The sequence below is a fragment of the Macaca thibetana genome, chromosome 20, assembly GCF_024542745.1.
Source record: "Macaca thibetana thibetana isolate TM-01 chromosome 20, ASM2454274v1, whole genome shotgun sequence".
Classification (NCBI taxonomy): Eukaryota; Metazoa; Chordata; class Mammalia; order Primates; family Cercopithecidae; genus Macaca; species Macaca thibetana.
Genome location: NC_065597.1, coordinates 54,942,790 through 54,955,765, shown reverse-complemented (window position 1 = coordinate 54,955,765; position 12,976 = coordinate 54,942,790). Strand labels below are relative to the sequence as shown.

General features: G+C 44.1%; 2 protein-coding genes across 3 annotated transcripts in view; one reads left to right on the top strand and one right to left on the bottom strand.

The window, feature by feature from the left end:
• Window positions 1–1,982, top strand: part of METTL9 (methyltransferase like 9) — a 49,878-nt gene extending 47,896 nt beyond the window's left edge. Inside the window, exon 5 of one of the 2 annotated variants that reach the window (XM_050774043.1) lies at window positions 1,277–1,982. In XM_050774043.1, the coding sequence (XP_050630000.1) occupies window positions 1,277–1,479 (203 nt within the window). In that variant the 3' untranslated portion in view covers window positions 1,480–1,982. Of the gene's footprint in view, window positions 1–1,273 lie in introns of both variants that reach the window. The other variant, XM_050774042.1, reaches the window with a different exon arrangement.
• IGSF6 (immunoglobulin superfamily member 6) overlaps window positions 1–12,976 on the bottom strand; it is a 66,589-nt gene that overhangs the window by 15,612 nt on the left and 38,001 nt on the right. The window lies entirely within an intron of this gene.

The window sequence follows — 12,976 nt, the reverse complement described above, 5'->3', positions numbered from 1 at the left end:
CCCTTGGCATCTGCTCATGATATATTTTCTCATTAACAGAAAGACAGAAAGTTATTCGCAATCTGGTTTTTTTTTTTTTTTTTTTTTTTTTTTTTTTTTTTTTGGAGATGGAGTCTCGTTCTGTCACCCAGGCTGGAGTGCAGTGGCATGATCTTCGCTCACTACAAGCTCCACCTCCCAGGTTCACACCGTTCTTCTGCCTCAGCCTCCCAAGCAGCTGGGACTACAGGTGCATGCCGCTACGCCTGGCTGTTTTTTTTGTATTTTTTTTTTAGTAGAAACGGGGTTTCACCGTGTTAGCCAGGATGGTATTGATCTCCTGACCTCGTGATCCATCCGCCTTGGCTTCCCAAAGTGCTGGGATTACAGGTGTGAGCCACCACGCCTAGCCTCAATCTGGTTTTAACATTTCAACAGATGTATGTAGTTTTTGTATCACCATAGTACCTAAAAAGTACCCCCAAAGTTAAATATACTACCATCTCTGTGTGTGTCTATAGTCAGTGCCAGGTTTGTATGTGAATTTGAGGACCTTCCCTAGTTCCCTCGTCCCCCAGGCATCTTCTGCTCATGTTTGGAAATGACTGATAGAGGCTTCATCTCTAGTCGAAGAAATGCCGGACAGTGCATCCGTCCTACTGTTCCACCTCTTTCTGGTCCTGGAGCTTAATGTTAATAAAATTGTTCTGAAAAGGCAAGGAATGAGTCAGTTTCCCTTGAAAAACTCCGTGATGATCTGTTTTTATAAATTAAAATCCTTCATGAGCTGTTTTTATTTTCAGCCTAATAAATCTCTTTGGGTAATAAGTTGCCTAAGTTTACTACACCAGTGGTATTTTCTTGCATTTGTCCAAAACTGTCTTTCAAATATTACATGTTACTCTCAGTTGCAGTATTCCAGCATTTAATAACCAGTTTTCTAAACCCATTAACCATTACACCCCCCAGTCAGTCTACTGGCAGATACTACCCAAAACTGTCAGAGAAGATAACAGTGTGGGCCTTGGATCCAGACAAACCTGGGCTTACGTTTCTGTGCTGACACTCATTAACCTTGCAAGTGTGGGGAAGTTCTTCAGCCCTTCTGAGTCTATTCTTTTTATCTCTGTGCCCACCTGTCTCAAAGAGTACCTGGGAAGTATGAAAGAGGTAACTCATGAAGCCCTCAGGCCTGGAACATACCAAGTCCTTGGTGGATATGGCTCCTCCCTGCTTCCCTCTTTAAATCACTTGTTTGTTCAAGAATTTAACTGAATGTTTTTATTTGTATTAGTAGGTGGCAAGTGGGAGAAACCATCAGAAATTTTGGAAATCAAGGGACAGAACTGGGAAGAACAAGTGAATAGTCTGCCTGAAGTTTTCAGAAAAGCCGGTTTTGTTATCGAAGCTTTCACCAGACTGCCATACCTGTGTGAAGGCGACATGTATAATGACTACTACGTTCTGGATGACGCTGTCTTTGTTCTCAAACCAGTATAAACACGTGGAGGTCGAAGTCTTCAGAGTCCACATCCTCTGGGATGTGCCCTTGGAAGAGGGTCTGTGTTCACAATTATGTGAAGGGAGGACCCTTGGGGACCGCCATTCTAAATATCATGTAGGAATTTAAAAAGCCAAAATACTAATTATTTCTTTGTAGTGTGTAAAGGAATGTTTTTAAAAGACAAAAACCCAACTCTTTGTGAATTTTTATCAACTCTTTACTCAGAGCCACTCTCCAACGCAGGTCACACTCCAATTATGATGGAAGATATTTTTTATACTTAATTACAGTAGGGACTCATTCCCAGACAAAGCAATAGTCACGACTTCATGGAACCAATCAATGGATTGTTTTTTGAAGACTGGCAATAAAGCTGTCCATCCAATTCCAAATACTGGTTTTAAGGTATAGCCGCTGATATTCTTTCATGTTTAGAATTCTTTCTGTTATTATTCAAGAAAATGTTTTTAATCATGCTAATAAACTTTTTTGGAGATGACTTTGGCATCATGTTTGAATTAATATAAGGCTCCCCTAGCATTTTTTATTGGTTTGGCTTCAGGAGTACCCAAATAGTAGCATTATGTGAATGACGCAGATAATTTGAATAGCGGGGAAGGAAGGCTTCAGACTGGGGGGAAGGGGAGATGATTGCAAATTGCAGTGAACGCTGAGGCAGTAAAAAAAACAAAAACAAAAACAAAAACCCAGCCTCATTCAGATATAGAACTTCAGGGACCACCTCCACTCCCCAGTTAATGCTGCTGTGAAAATGCAAAATAACCTTGTTCTGACTTTTCATTGCTCATGTCCCACACACTGAACTTTTGTTTTTTTCTGGACAATCTCAGGTTCTCAGAATTGAAACATTCAGTTTTGTCTACTGACAAAATGCAACTAAAAATGTTTTAATTCAACTTCTTACTCTACACTTGTATACCTCTCTCCCAGAGCTTGGCTCTTCCCTGAAATCCTTAAAGGAGTTTATTATTTGCCAAGAATATGGTTTAATGAAGACCGTGTCAGACTCATGCATTCTGGAATCCGTGAGTGCCTCCAACCATAAACCCAGAAACGCTGCAATAAGGAACCCATTAGCAAGATCAATAACCATTGTGGATATTCCAAAGAGCAGAGCACTTAACCCAGAATCTGAAATCTCAGTAATAACAGAAATGTCGATATGAGATTGTGGTTATTAACAATATGTTATTCTCACAAGTTTATTTCTTTTTTCATCCAGGTGTTTCATTAAGTATTCTCATTTATATGTTCATAGAAGTCATCAGATCAACACATTCACTCCAACACCTGGGTATAAAGGCGAATTAAAACCTGAAGAATTACTTTATTATTCATTAAGAACTGCATTCCCACATCCTCACACCAATATCTTCCACTGTTACTGTGCAGTCATACTAAGAGTTGGGTTATGTGATTTATGCAAAATTGTTATTGGTGTGTTCTAATGATTTTTTTCCAGGAATTCAAATAAGTGAAGTACAAATACTTAGCACCATAGATTGTAAAAATAGAAAGAAGAAATGAGAAAACTTAATGTCGTTCTTGTACAGCTGAGTTTTGCTTCTTTATAAACTGTCTGTCAAAATCAGGGGTTGCTGTTAGACTGTCAAGCAGAAGTGATGGATGTTCAAAGAGGCGGGTTGCCCCAGTGTTTTCTAACTTTCAAGGTGAGAATTTTATGTTCTAATAAGAAAAATACAACTCATTCTTAACCACCCCCCAAAACAGAGAAAACACATACATTTATGCATTTTAAAGATAAAAGTAGTTTCTCAAAAAAAATCAGTAGTTTCTCTGAAAACCAGCTTATTAAAAGTGCTGTTTTATGGTGAAAATTGAAACCAAATCCACTCACATTTCGTATCGGGTCTTGAAATTCTTGGTGGTGTGTCACCATTCCACTAGATGGCAGTGTTGCTTACTGAGTGTCAATGGCTTTTTTCCCCCTAAATGGAATCATGTTTTTCTCCCCACAAAGTACAATAAAGCTGCCTTGTCTGCACCATTCCTCGTGTAAGTGCTTCATATCAAGTTAAGACTCTACTAGAGAAATTAAGAAGAGCTTTATTTGTGGTCAAAGCAAGCTAACCAATTGACCTTAAAGGTTGAAATGCAAGCTACACCTGTGATTCCTAGCTCCCTGCACCTGCATTTTAAGCTCCTAAAGTGCTCAGACCATCTCAGAGAGGAAAGGAGGTACAATGCCCTTAGTCATTTATCGCTTGTATAGAGTAGTTAAAAGCAATACTGTATTTTCTGCCATCCAGTGTGACCTGTCGTCAGTTTTTACATGGTTGGCTTTTAACAGAAAAAAAGTCGGGTTGGAAAATAAAATGTAGATGTTTCAAGTCTTCTGAGCAAAGCTTTGTTTTCCCTTGGTTCTGAGTATAGTATTAATAGGCTATACTGAGTATGTTAATTACAGTATTAATGAAGCAAGATGTTTTCATTAATTGCTTCCCACTATTTGGTTACTGATAGAGGTGTTCCATGATCCTTTTTCTCTAGCAATGACAGTAGAGTATCATGGGCTGCCAGTGGCTACAGTGGCCTACCATGTTAGTGCAGATGCTTAAGCACCCCCCAGTTACCTTATATCCAGTGCTTCCACTGGCTGGAAGATAGTGCATGGAATCAGGGCAGCCTGGACTGAGTTGTACTGTCTAGGAGTGCACTGAGCACAAAACTGGGCTCATAAGTAACTTGAAACAAATCAGCACTATGTTGCCTAGGCTGATCTTAAACTCCTGGCCTCAAGTGATCCTTCCACCTTGGCCTCCCAAAGTGTTGGGACTACAGGTGTGAGTCACTGCCCCTGGCCTTGCACTCCCTTTATCTTGCAAAACTGAAACTGTGTTCATAAACAAGAACTCTCCATTCTCTCCACCCCATCCTCTGGCAACTCTCATTCTACTTTCTGTCCCTTTGACTACTCTTGGTAGTCATGATCCGCCCCATGATCCAGTCACCTCCTATATAATTGGAATTATACAGTATTTGCCTTTTTGCGACCGGCTTATTCCTCCTCCCCCTCCCCCTCCTCCTCCTTTTTTTTTTTTCTCTGAGATGGAGTCTCTGTTGCCCAGGCTGGAGTGCAATGACACAATCTCAGCTCACTTCAACCTTTGTCTCCGGGGTTCAAGCAATCCTGCCTTAGCCTCCTGAGTAACTATGATTACAGGTGTGCACCACCATGCCTGGCTAATTTTTGTATTTTTAGTAGAGATGGGGGTTTCACCATGTTGGCCAGGTTGGTCTCGAACACTTGACCTTGTGATCCACCTGCCTCGGCCTCCCAAAGTGCCAGGATTACAGGCATGAGCCACCGCGCCCGGCCCATGACTGGCTTCTTTCACTTAGTACAATGCCCTCGGGATTCACCAATGTTGTAGAGGGTGTCGGAATTAACTTCCTTTTTTTTTTTTTTTTTTTTAGATGTCTCTTTCTGTCCTCCAGGCTGGAGTTCAGTGGCGTGATCACGGCTCACTGCAACCTCCGCCTCCTGGGTTCAAGCCATTTTCCTGCCTCAGCCTCCTGAGTAGCTGAGGTTACAGGCACCTGCCCCCACGCCTGGCTAATTTTTGTATTTTTAGTAGAGACAGGGTTACACCATGTTGGCCAGGTTGGTCTCAAACTCCTGACCTCAGGTGATCCACCTGCCTCGGCCTCCCAAAGTGCTGGGATTACAGGCGTGAGCCACCTTGCTGGCCAGAATTTCCTTCCTTTTTAAGGCTGAATAATCTTATTGTATGGATAGACCATATTTTGCTTATCCATTAGTGTGCTGATGAACTCTTGGGTTGCTACTGTCTTTTAGCTGTTCTGAATAACCCTGCTGTGAACATGAGTGTACAAGTATCTTGTGACCCTGCTTTTAATTCTTTTGGGTATATAACCAGAAGTGAAATTACTGGATCATGTGGTAATTCTATTTTTAATTATTTGAGGAACCACAATGTTGTTTTCTGCACCATTTAACATTTTTGCCAACAGTTCACAACCATTCCAATTTCTCCACATCTTCACCAACATTATCTTGTTTTATTTTGAGATGGAGTCTTGCTCTGTCACCCAGGCTGGAGTGCAGGCGCGATCTCAGCTCACTGCTACCTCCATCTCTTGGGTTCAAGTGATTCTCCTGCCTCAACCTCCTGAGTATCTGGGATTACAGGCACCTACCACCACGCTTGGCTAATTTTTGTATTTTTAGTAGAGACGGGTTTCGGGGTTTCGCCATGTTGGCCAGGCTGGTCTCAAACTCCTGACCTCAGTTGATCTGCCAGCCTTGGCCTCCCAAAGTGCTGAGATTACAGATGTGAGCCACCATGTCCAGCTATTTTATTTATTTATTTATTTTTTAGTAGTAGTAGCTATCCTGTTGGTGTAAGACAGTAGCTTGTGGTTTTGATTTGCATTTCCCTAATGACTAGTGCATCATTTGTTTTTATAGTACAACTTGTATGGCATTTGGCTTCATTTACTAGTAAACTGTGCTTTGTAGCTTGCTATCTATATCGGTATCACTGAATTGGAGTCAGTATTCAGTGATAACAAAATACTTCTTTTTCACTGTGAAATTTTATACTTTTGGAGAACTGGGAGAATATTATTACATGACTGAACTTAAGAATTCCCTCTGGATTTGGGTCAGTATGCTGTATTCACATGGATTAAATAATATGCTTTTGTTACAAAGTCACTTTAAAATTACTTTCAATACATGTAAAATGAAAAATAAATATTTTTTCTCTCAAGTAAATGACCATGTAAATTGGGATGTCTTATATACCTGTACTTCTTAAGTTCTGGAAATAAGAACAGATAGAATGCCCAAATGCTGTTTTCTTATATCCTGTTTAGGATTCAACACAGAACGTTGGTTTTAAATGACTGTGAACTCTCAACACTTTTCCAAATGCCAGAGTTCAAGCGAATACACTGGCAATTATTTTATTCTTTTTTTTTGAGATGAAGCCTTCCTCTGTTGCCCAGGCTGGAGTGCAGTGGTGCAATCTCGGCTCACTGCAGCCTCCACCTCCTGGGTTCAAGTGATTCTCCTGCCTCAGCCTCCCAAGTAGCTGGGATTACAGGCATGTGCCACCATGCCCCACTAATTTTTGTATTTTTAGTAGAGATGGGGTTTTGCCCTGTTGGTCACGCTGGTCTCAGACTCCTGACCTCAGGTGATCCACCCGCCTTGGCCTCCCAAAGTGCTGGGATTATAGGTGTGAGCCACCTCGCCCAGCCTCCATCTTGTTTTTATTTTCCATTATAAGTAACACGTTTGTATTAGTCATTTCTCACACTGCTATAAAGACATGCTTGCCACTGGGTAATTTATAACGAAAAGAGGTTTAATTGGCTCATGGTTCTGCAGGGTGTATAGGCTTCTGCTTCTAGGGAGGCCTCAGGAAACAGAATCATGGTGGAAAGTGAAGGGGAGGCCAGCGTATCTTACATGGTGGAAGCAGGACTAAGAGAGAGCCAAGAAGGTACCACACACTTTTAAACAACCGAGCACGGCCAGACGCGGTGGCTCACGTCTGTAATCCCAGCACTTTGGGAGGCCGATGAGGGCGGATGACGAGGTCAGAATATCGAGACCATCCTGGCTAGTACGGTGAAACCCCGTCTCTACTAAAAAAACACAAAAAAATTAGCCGGGCGCGGTGGCGGGCGCCTGTAGTCCCAGCTACTCGGGAGGCTGAGGCAGGAGAATGGTGTGAACCCGGGAGGCGGAGCTTGCAGCGAGCGGAGATCGTGCCACTGCACTCCAGCCTGGGAGACGCAAGACTCCGTCTCAAAATAAAATAAAATAAATAAAATAAAATAAAATAAAATAAAATAAAATCAACCCAGCACTCATTCACTATCACGAAAGCAGTATTGAGGGGGAAGTCAGTCCCATGATCCAATCGCCTCCTACCAGGCCCCTCCTCCAACACTGGGAAATACAATTCCACGCGAGATTTGGGTGAGGACACAAATCCAAACCATATCAACGTTCATTGCAGAAAAAGTATAAAATGAAAATTAACTTTACTTACCCCATAACCTTGAGAGAACCACTACTGACAATTTGGTTTATGCCTTCCAGACTTTTTTTTTTTTTCTGTGCATGTATGTATCACACATTTATAAACCTTTAAACATTAAAATATGTAAAAATGAAAAGGTCCTTTTATTTTTCTGAGACGAGTCATGTGAGACTCCTAGACACCTATATTATAAATCAAAAATTGACAAAGGATGGAACCCATTTCCTGTCATTTAAAGCTTGAAGTTAAGCATTTTTTTTTTTTTTTTTTGAGAAAGAGTCTCACTCTGTCGCCCAGGCTGGAGTGCAGTGGCACGATCTTGGCTCACTGCAAGCTCTGCCTCCCGGGTTCATGCCATTCTCCTGCCACAGCCTCTCGGGTAGCTGGGACTACAGGCGCCCGTCACCACGCCTGGATAATTTTTTGTATTTTTAGTAGAGACAGGGTTTCACCGTGTTAGCCAGGATGGTCTCGATCTCCTGACCTCGTGATCTGCCCGTCTCAGCCTCCCAAAGTGCTGGGATTACAGGCGTGAGCCACCGTGCCTGACCGAGGTTCAGCTTTTTTATTTAAATGACTAAACAAAGACCCTGGGGATAAAAGGATGTTTTTGAGGATGCTGGACATTAGCGTTATATAAATTACTATCAGATGGGCAGCAGAATGCTACAGTTGGCCATTTCTGAAGATAATGTTTTAATTGTGCCACTGAAAAACTAATGTTAGCACTGGGCATTTCAGTAATTACTTTGAAATATTATGGATATTAGACGTGTTTCATTAAATGTGAAGGATTGCAACGAAACCTCTTGAGTCCACAATTATATTTTCATTAGGAAAGATACAAAACAGTTATGCATAATCTTGTCATGCAAAGCTAATATTTTCATGCATTGCCTTCCAGATTGTTTTTTAATTTTTTTTTTTTTTGAGGCAGAGTCTTACTCTGTTGCCCAGTGCAGTAGTATGATCTCAGCTCACTGCAACCTCTGCCTCTCGGGTTCAAGGGATTCTCCTGCCTCAGCCTCCTGAATAGCTGGGATTACAGGTGTGCACTACCATGCAAACTCATATTTGTATTTTTAGTAGAGATGGGGTTTCGCTGTGTTGGCCAGGCTGGTCTTGAACTCCTGACCTCAAGTGATTCATCCACCTCAGTCTCCCGAAGTGTTGGAATTACAGGCCTGAGCCACCCCACCGGCCTTGCCTTCTAGTTTTTTGCTTTGTTTTGTTTTGTTTTTGAGACAGAGTCTTGCTCTGTTGTCCAAGCGGGAGGGCAGTGGTGCCATCTCAGATCACTGCAACCTCCGCCTCCCCAACTCATGCAATTCTCCTGCCTCAGCCTCCCAAGTAATGGTGATTACAGGCACCTACCACCATGCCCGGCTAATTTTTGTATTTTTAGTAGAGACGAGGTCTCACCATGTTGGCCAGGCTGGTCTCAAACTCTTGACCTCTAGTGATCAGCCTGCCTTGGTCTCCCAAAGTGCTGGGATTACAGGTGTGAGGCTCTGTACCCAGCCCCTAGCTTCTAGTTTTAATAAAAGTTCAAATACATGTATTTCTTAACATTCGGCTTTTTTGTTTTGGATATAAAATTATTTCCTTGTGCTAATTATGTGGTCTTTGTTGAGAACAATTTTAATTACTATGTGATCCACAGCGTTTATGTATCCATTATTTAAACATTTCCTTACTGGTGGACATTTAGGATGAATTTTTTTCTACTACCCCGTGTATGTATATATCTATTATAAGTCATACTATTAATTATTTTTATTATGGAAAATTCCAAGTACATAAAAAAGAAAGGTTATTACCCCACCCAGCTTAGGCAGTTATCAACACCTGGCCCACCTTGTTTCATCCCTAGTCCCACAACTCCTTGGTTCCACTATTGCCAAGCAAATCCCAGAGGTATCATTTCAGTTTTGTAAATATATAGCTGTAAAAGATAACCATTCTGAAAAGATAGCCACATTACAATTATTCATTAAGAAACCCGGCTGGGTGCGGTGGCTCACGCCTGTAATCCCAGCATTTTGGGAGGCTGCGGCCGGCGGATCACCTGAGGTCAGGAGTTTAAGACCAGCCTGGCCAACAAGGAGAAACCCTGTCTCTGCTAAAAGTACAAAAAAATAGCCGGGCGTGGTGGTGAGCGCTTGTAATCCTCGTTACTTGGGAGGTTGAGTCAAGCGAATCGCTTGAACTCGGGGGTGGAGGCTGCAGTGAGCCGAGATCTTGCCATTGCACTCGCGCCTGGGCGACAGAGCGAGACTGTGTCTCAAAAAAAAGAAGAAACAAAAGAAAGAAACCCAGCCATTAAATATTCCAGCGACCACATTGCTCCAATTTTCTTATTTTATTTTATTTTTATTTTTATTTTGAGACAGAGTCTTGCTCTGTCGCCCAGGCTGGAGTGCAATGGCAAGATCTCGGCTCACTGCAACCCCCCTCTCCCAGGTTCAAGCAATTCTCCTGCCTCAGCCTCCCAAGTAGCTGGGATTACAGGCGCCCGCCACCGCACCTGGCTAATCTTTGTACTTTTAGTAGAGCCAGGGTTTCGCCCTGTTGGTTAGGCTACTCTCGAACTCCTGGTCTCAAGTGATCCGCCCGCCTTGGCCTCCCAAAAGTGCTGGGATTACAGGCGTGAGCCACCGTGCCCGTCCTATAACTTCTTTTAACGGTTTGAATTCAGATCTAAATAAAGTTCCCACGTGGCGATCGGTGGATAGCTCTCTAGCGCTCTCCATCCTCGCTTCCTCGCTGCTGCTCAGAAGAGTGGCTGGGCAGCAGGCATGTGTGCGTCTTGCACGCTTCGGGTCCAGACAGGAAGCCCCAGGCGGGGACTGTGACCCCCGCCGCTGCCCTGGCGGGGTTCCCACCTGGGCCGCTGCAGGGAGGAGGTTGCAGAGCTGCCGGCTGGCGCCGCCCCTCCGCTCCCCTGCCTGCCCGCGCCAGGCGTGAGCCCGGCGGCCCCGCCCTGCGCCACCTGCCAGCCCGTGGGACTCAGTGCAGCCAAGCCGGGCTCTGCAGGTGAGGCGAGCGCGGGGGCCGGGGCGGAGGACCCGCGGGGCAAAGCGCTCGGGGAGCGGGTGGGCGCTCACTGCTGGGCCTCCCTAGGGAAGGGGCGCAGGTGTGCATGGATGGGGTAGGGGGCGGACCGAGAGAAAGAGGGTGGGCAAAGTGTGGGTGCAGCGGCTTTAAGGGCTTCTGGGATTAGAGGGCACTTGCGGGGAGTGACGAAACTTCGAGAAAAGGAATCCAAAACTACTTAGTAATAGTAATAATAATAACAGCGATGACAACTGTTACAATAACTATCACAATTATTATTTGTTATAATAATATAGCAGCAGTAAAAACAATAGCATCAATAATAATAATAGCTACGATTTATTGCATTCTTATATGTGCCAGTGCTGGCTTACTTCTTTACATGTTTTATGTATAAAGTAATACCTACCTCATAGCAGTTGTGAGGAAGAAATAGAAAAATGCTGGTAAAGGCCAGGGCTCACACCTGTAATCCCAGCACTTTGGGAGGCCGAGGCAGGTGAATCACTTGAGGCCAGGAGTTTGAGACCAGCCTGGCCAACATGGTGAAACCCCATCTCTACTGAAAATACAAATATTAGCCAGGTGCAGTGGCGGGCGCCTGTAAGCCCAGCTACTCTGGAGGCTGAGGCAAGAGAATCGCATGAATCGGGGAGGTGGAGGTTGCAGTGAGCCGAGATCAGGCCACTGCCCTCCAGCCTGGGCAACACGGCAAGACTCTGTCTCATATATAAATAAACAAATAAATAAATAAAGTTGATGGTTTTTTGCGAGGGAGGTATGAGTGCCATGCCTATTATGCAGAGGAGGAAATGCAAGCCTATAGAGGTTAAGGAATTTGCCCAATAGCACACAGCTGGTTAAGGCTTGGTTCAGGTTAAAGCTGGGGTCTTATCCCTGGCGTGGCACCCGCCACCTGGAGTTTTAGGTTCAGGGCTGCTGAGCTGAGACTGGAGAGCAAAGCCAGTAAGCGTTGGAATCATTTAGCTCTGGGTTTGCCACCCGGCTGTCCATGCATAGCTGTGTGACCTTGGGCAGGTCACTTGACCTCTTAGAACCCATTTGCTCATCTGTGAAGTAGAGATAATGGTAATGCTTGCCTGAAAGATTCTGCAAGAATTAAGCAAGACAATGTATGTTAGAGGGGCGTGTACTTAGTTCTCTCTCATTAAATGACAGCTGGGATTAAGGTTACTATGGAGCCCAGCAGCTCTGCATCATAACCCCCTCTCTGCCGTTGGCTTGCTGTGTGATCATTCGTGTCCACTGAACTTATCTGTGAAACTGAGTATGGTAACCTTCAAGGCTAGTGGAAAGAGTAAATGGCAGGGAGGGTTTGGCGTGATGCCCGTCTCATAGAGGATGCTCAGTGAGACCAGTTTCTTCCTTTCTTTCCTTCTTTTCCTCATTGAATCCAAAGCCATTTGTTCTCAGGAGACGTAGGAGAGAAGAAGGGGAATAGCTGTGCCTGAAGTCTCACTACTAGGGGCAGGGCTGGGACAGGAACTCAAGCCTGGGCATCTCTAGTCCACCAAGCTCCCATCCCCTTGGCTTCTTTGAATTTTTTTTTTTTTTTTTTTTAACCAAGGTTTTGCTCTGTCACCCAGGCTGGAGTGCAGTGACATGCGATCACAGCTCACTGTGGCCTCGACCTCCCAAGCTCAGGCAATTCTCCTGCCTCAGCCTCCTGAGTAGCTAGGACTACAAGCACGCACCACCACACCCTGCTAATTTTTTAAATTATTTGTAGAAATGGAGTCTCCCTATGTTGCCCAGGCTGGTCTTGAACTTCTGGACTCAAGTGATCCTCCCGCCTTGGCCTCCCAAAGTGCTGGGGTTACAGGCGTGAGCCACCAAGCCTGGCCCCACTGGACTTCTACAACCATTGTGAACTGGGCCATTCCAACACCAAACATTTGTAATCAGGCTGGTATTCTATAAGCCACACACATTTGCCTATTTTGCATTAATAGTCATGAAATGTTGTTTTTTTTTTTTTTTTTTTTTGGTGAAAAATCTCCCAGCTAGTGTCAGTATGCCTAGAGTTATGTGTTCATGACCCAGAGCTTAAATGGAGCAGCCTTGCAGACAGTGAAACTCCATGTAATTGTGAATTAATGATGTGTGTCTGGGCTGGGGTGTCCCAGCAGGAGGGGAACCTTCTAGCATCTTTGCAAATTTCACAGAAGATGAAGTGACTCTGATTCATGGGTTGACCAACTCCCCCGGTTTGCCTGTGACTTTCTGTTTTTGTTTTGTTTTGTTTTGTTTTGAGATGGAGTCTTGCTCTGTTGCCCAGACTGGAGTGCAGTGACCTGATCTAGGCTCACTGCAAGCTCCGCCTCCCAGGTTCACGCCATTCTCCTGCCTCAGC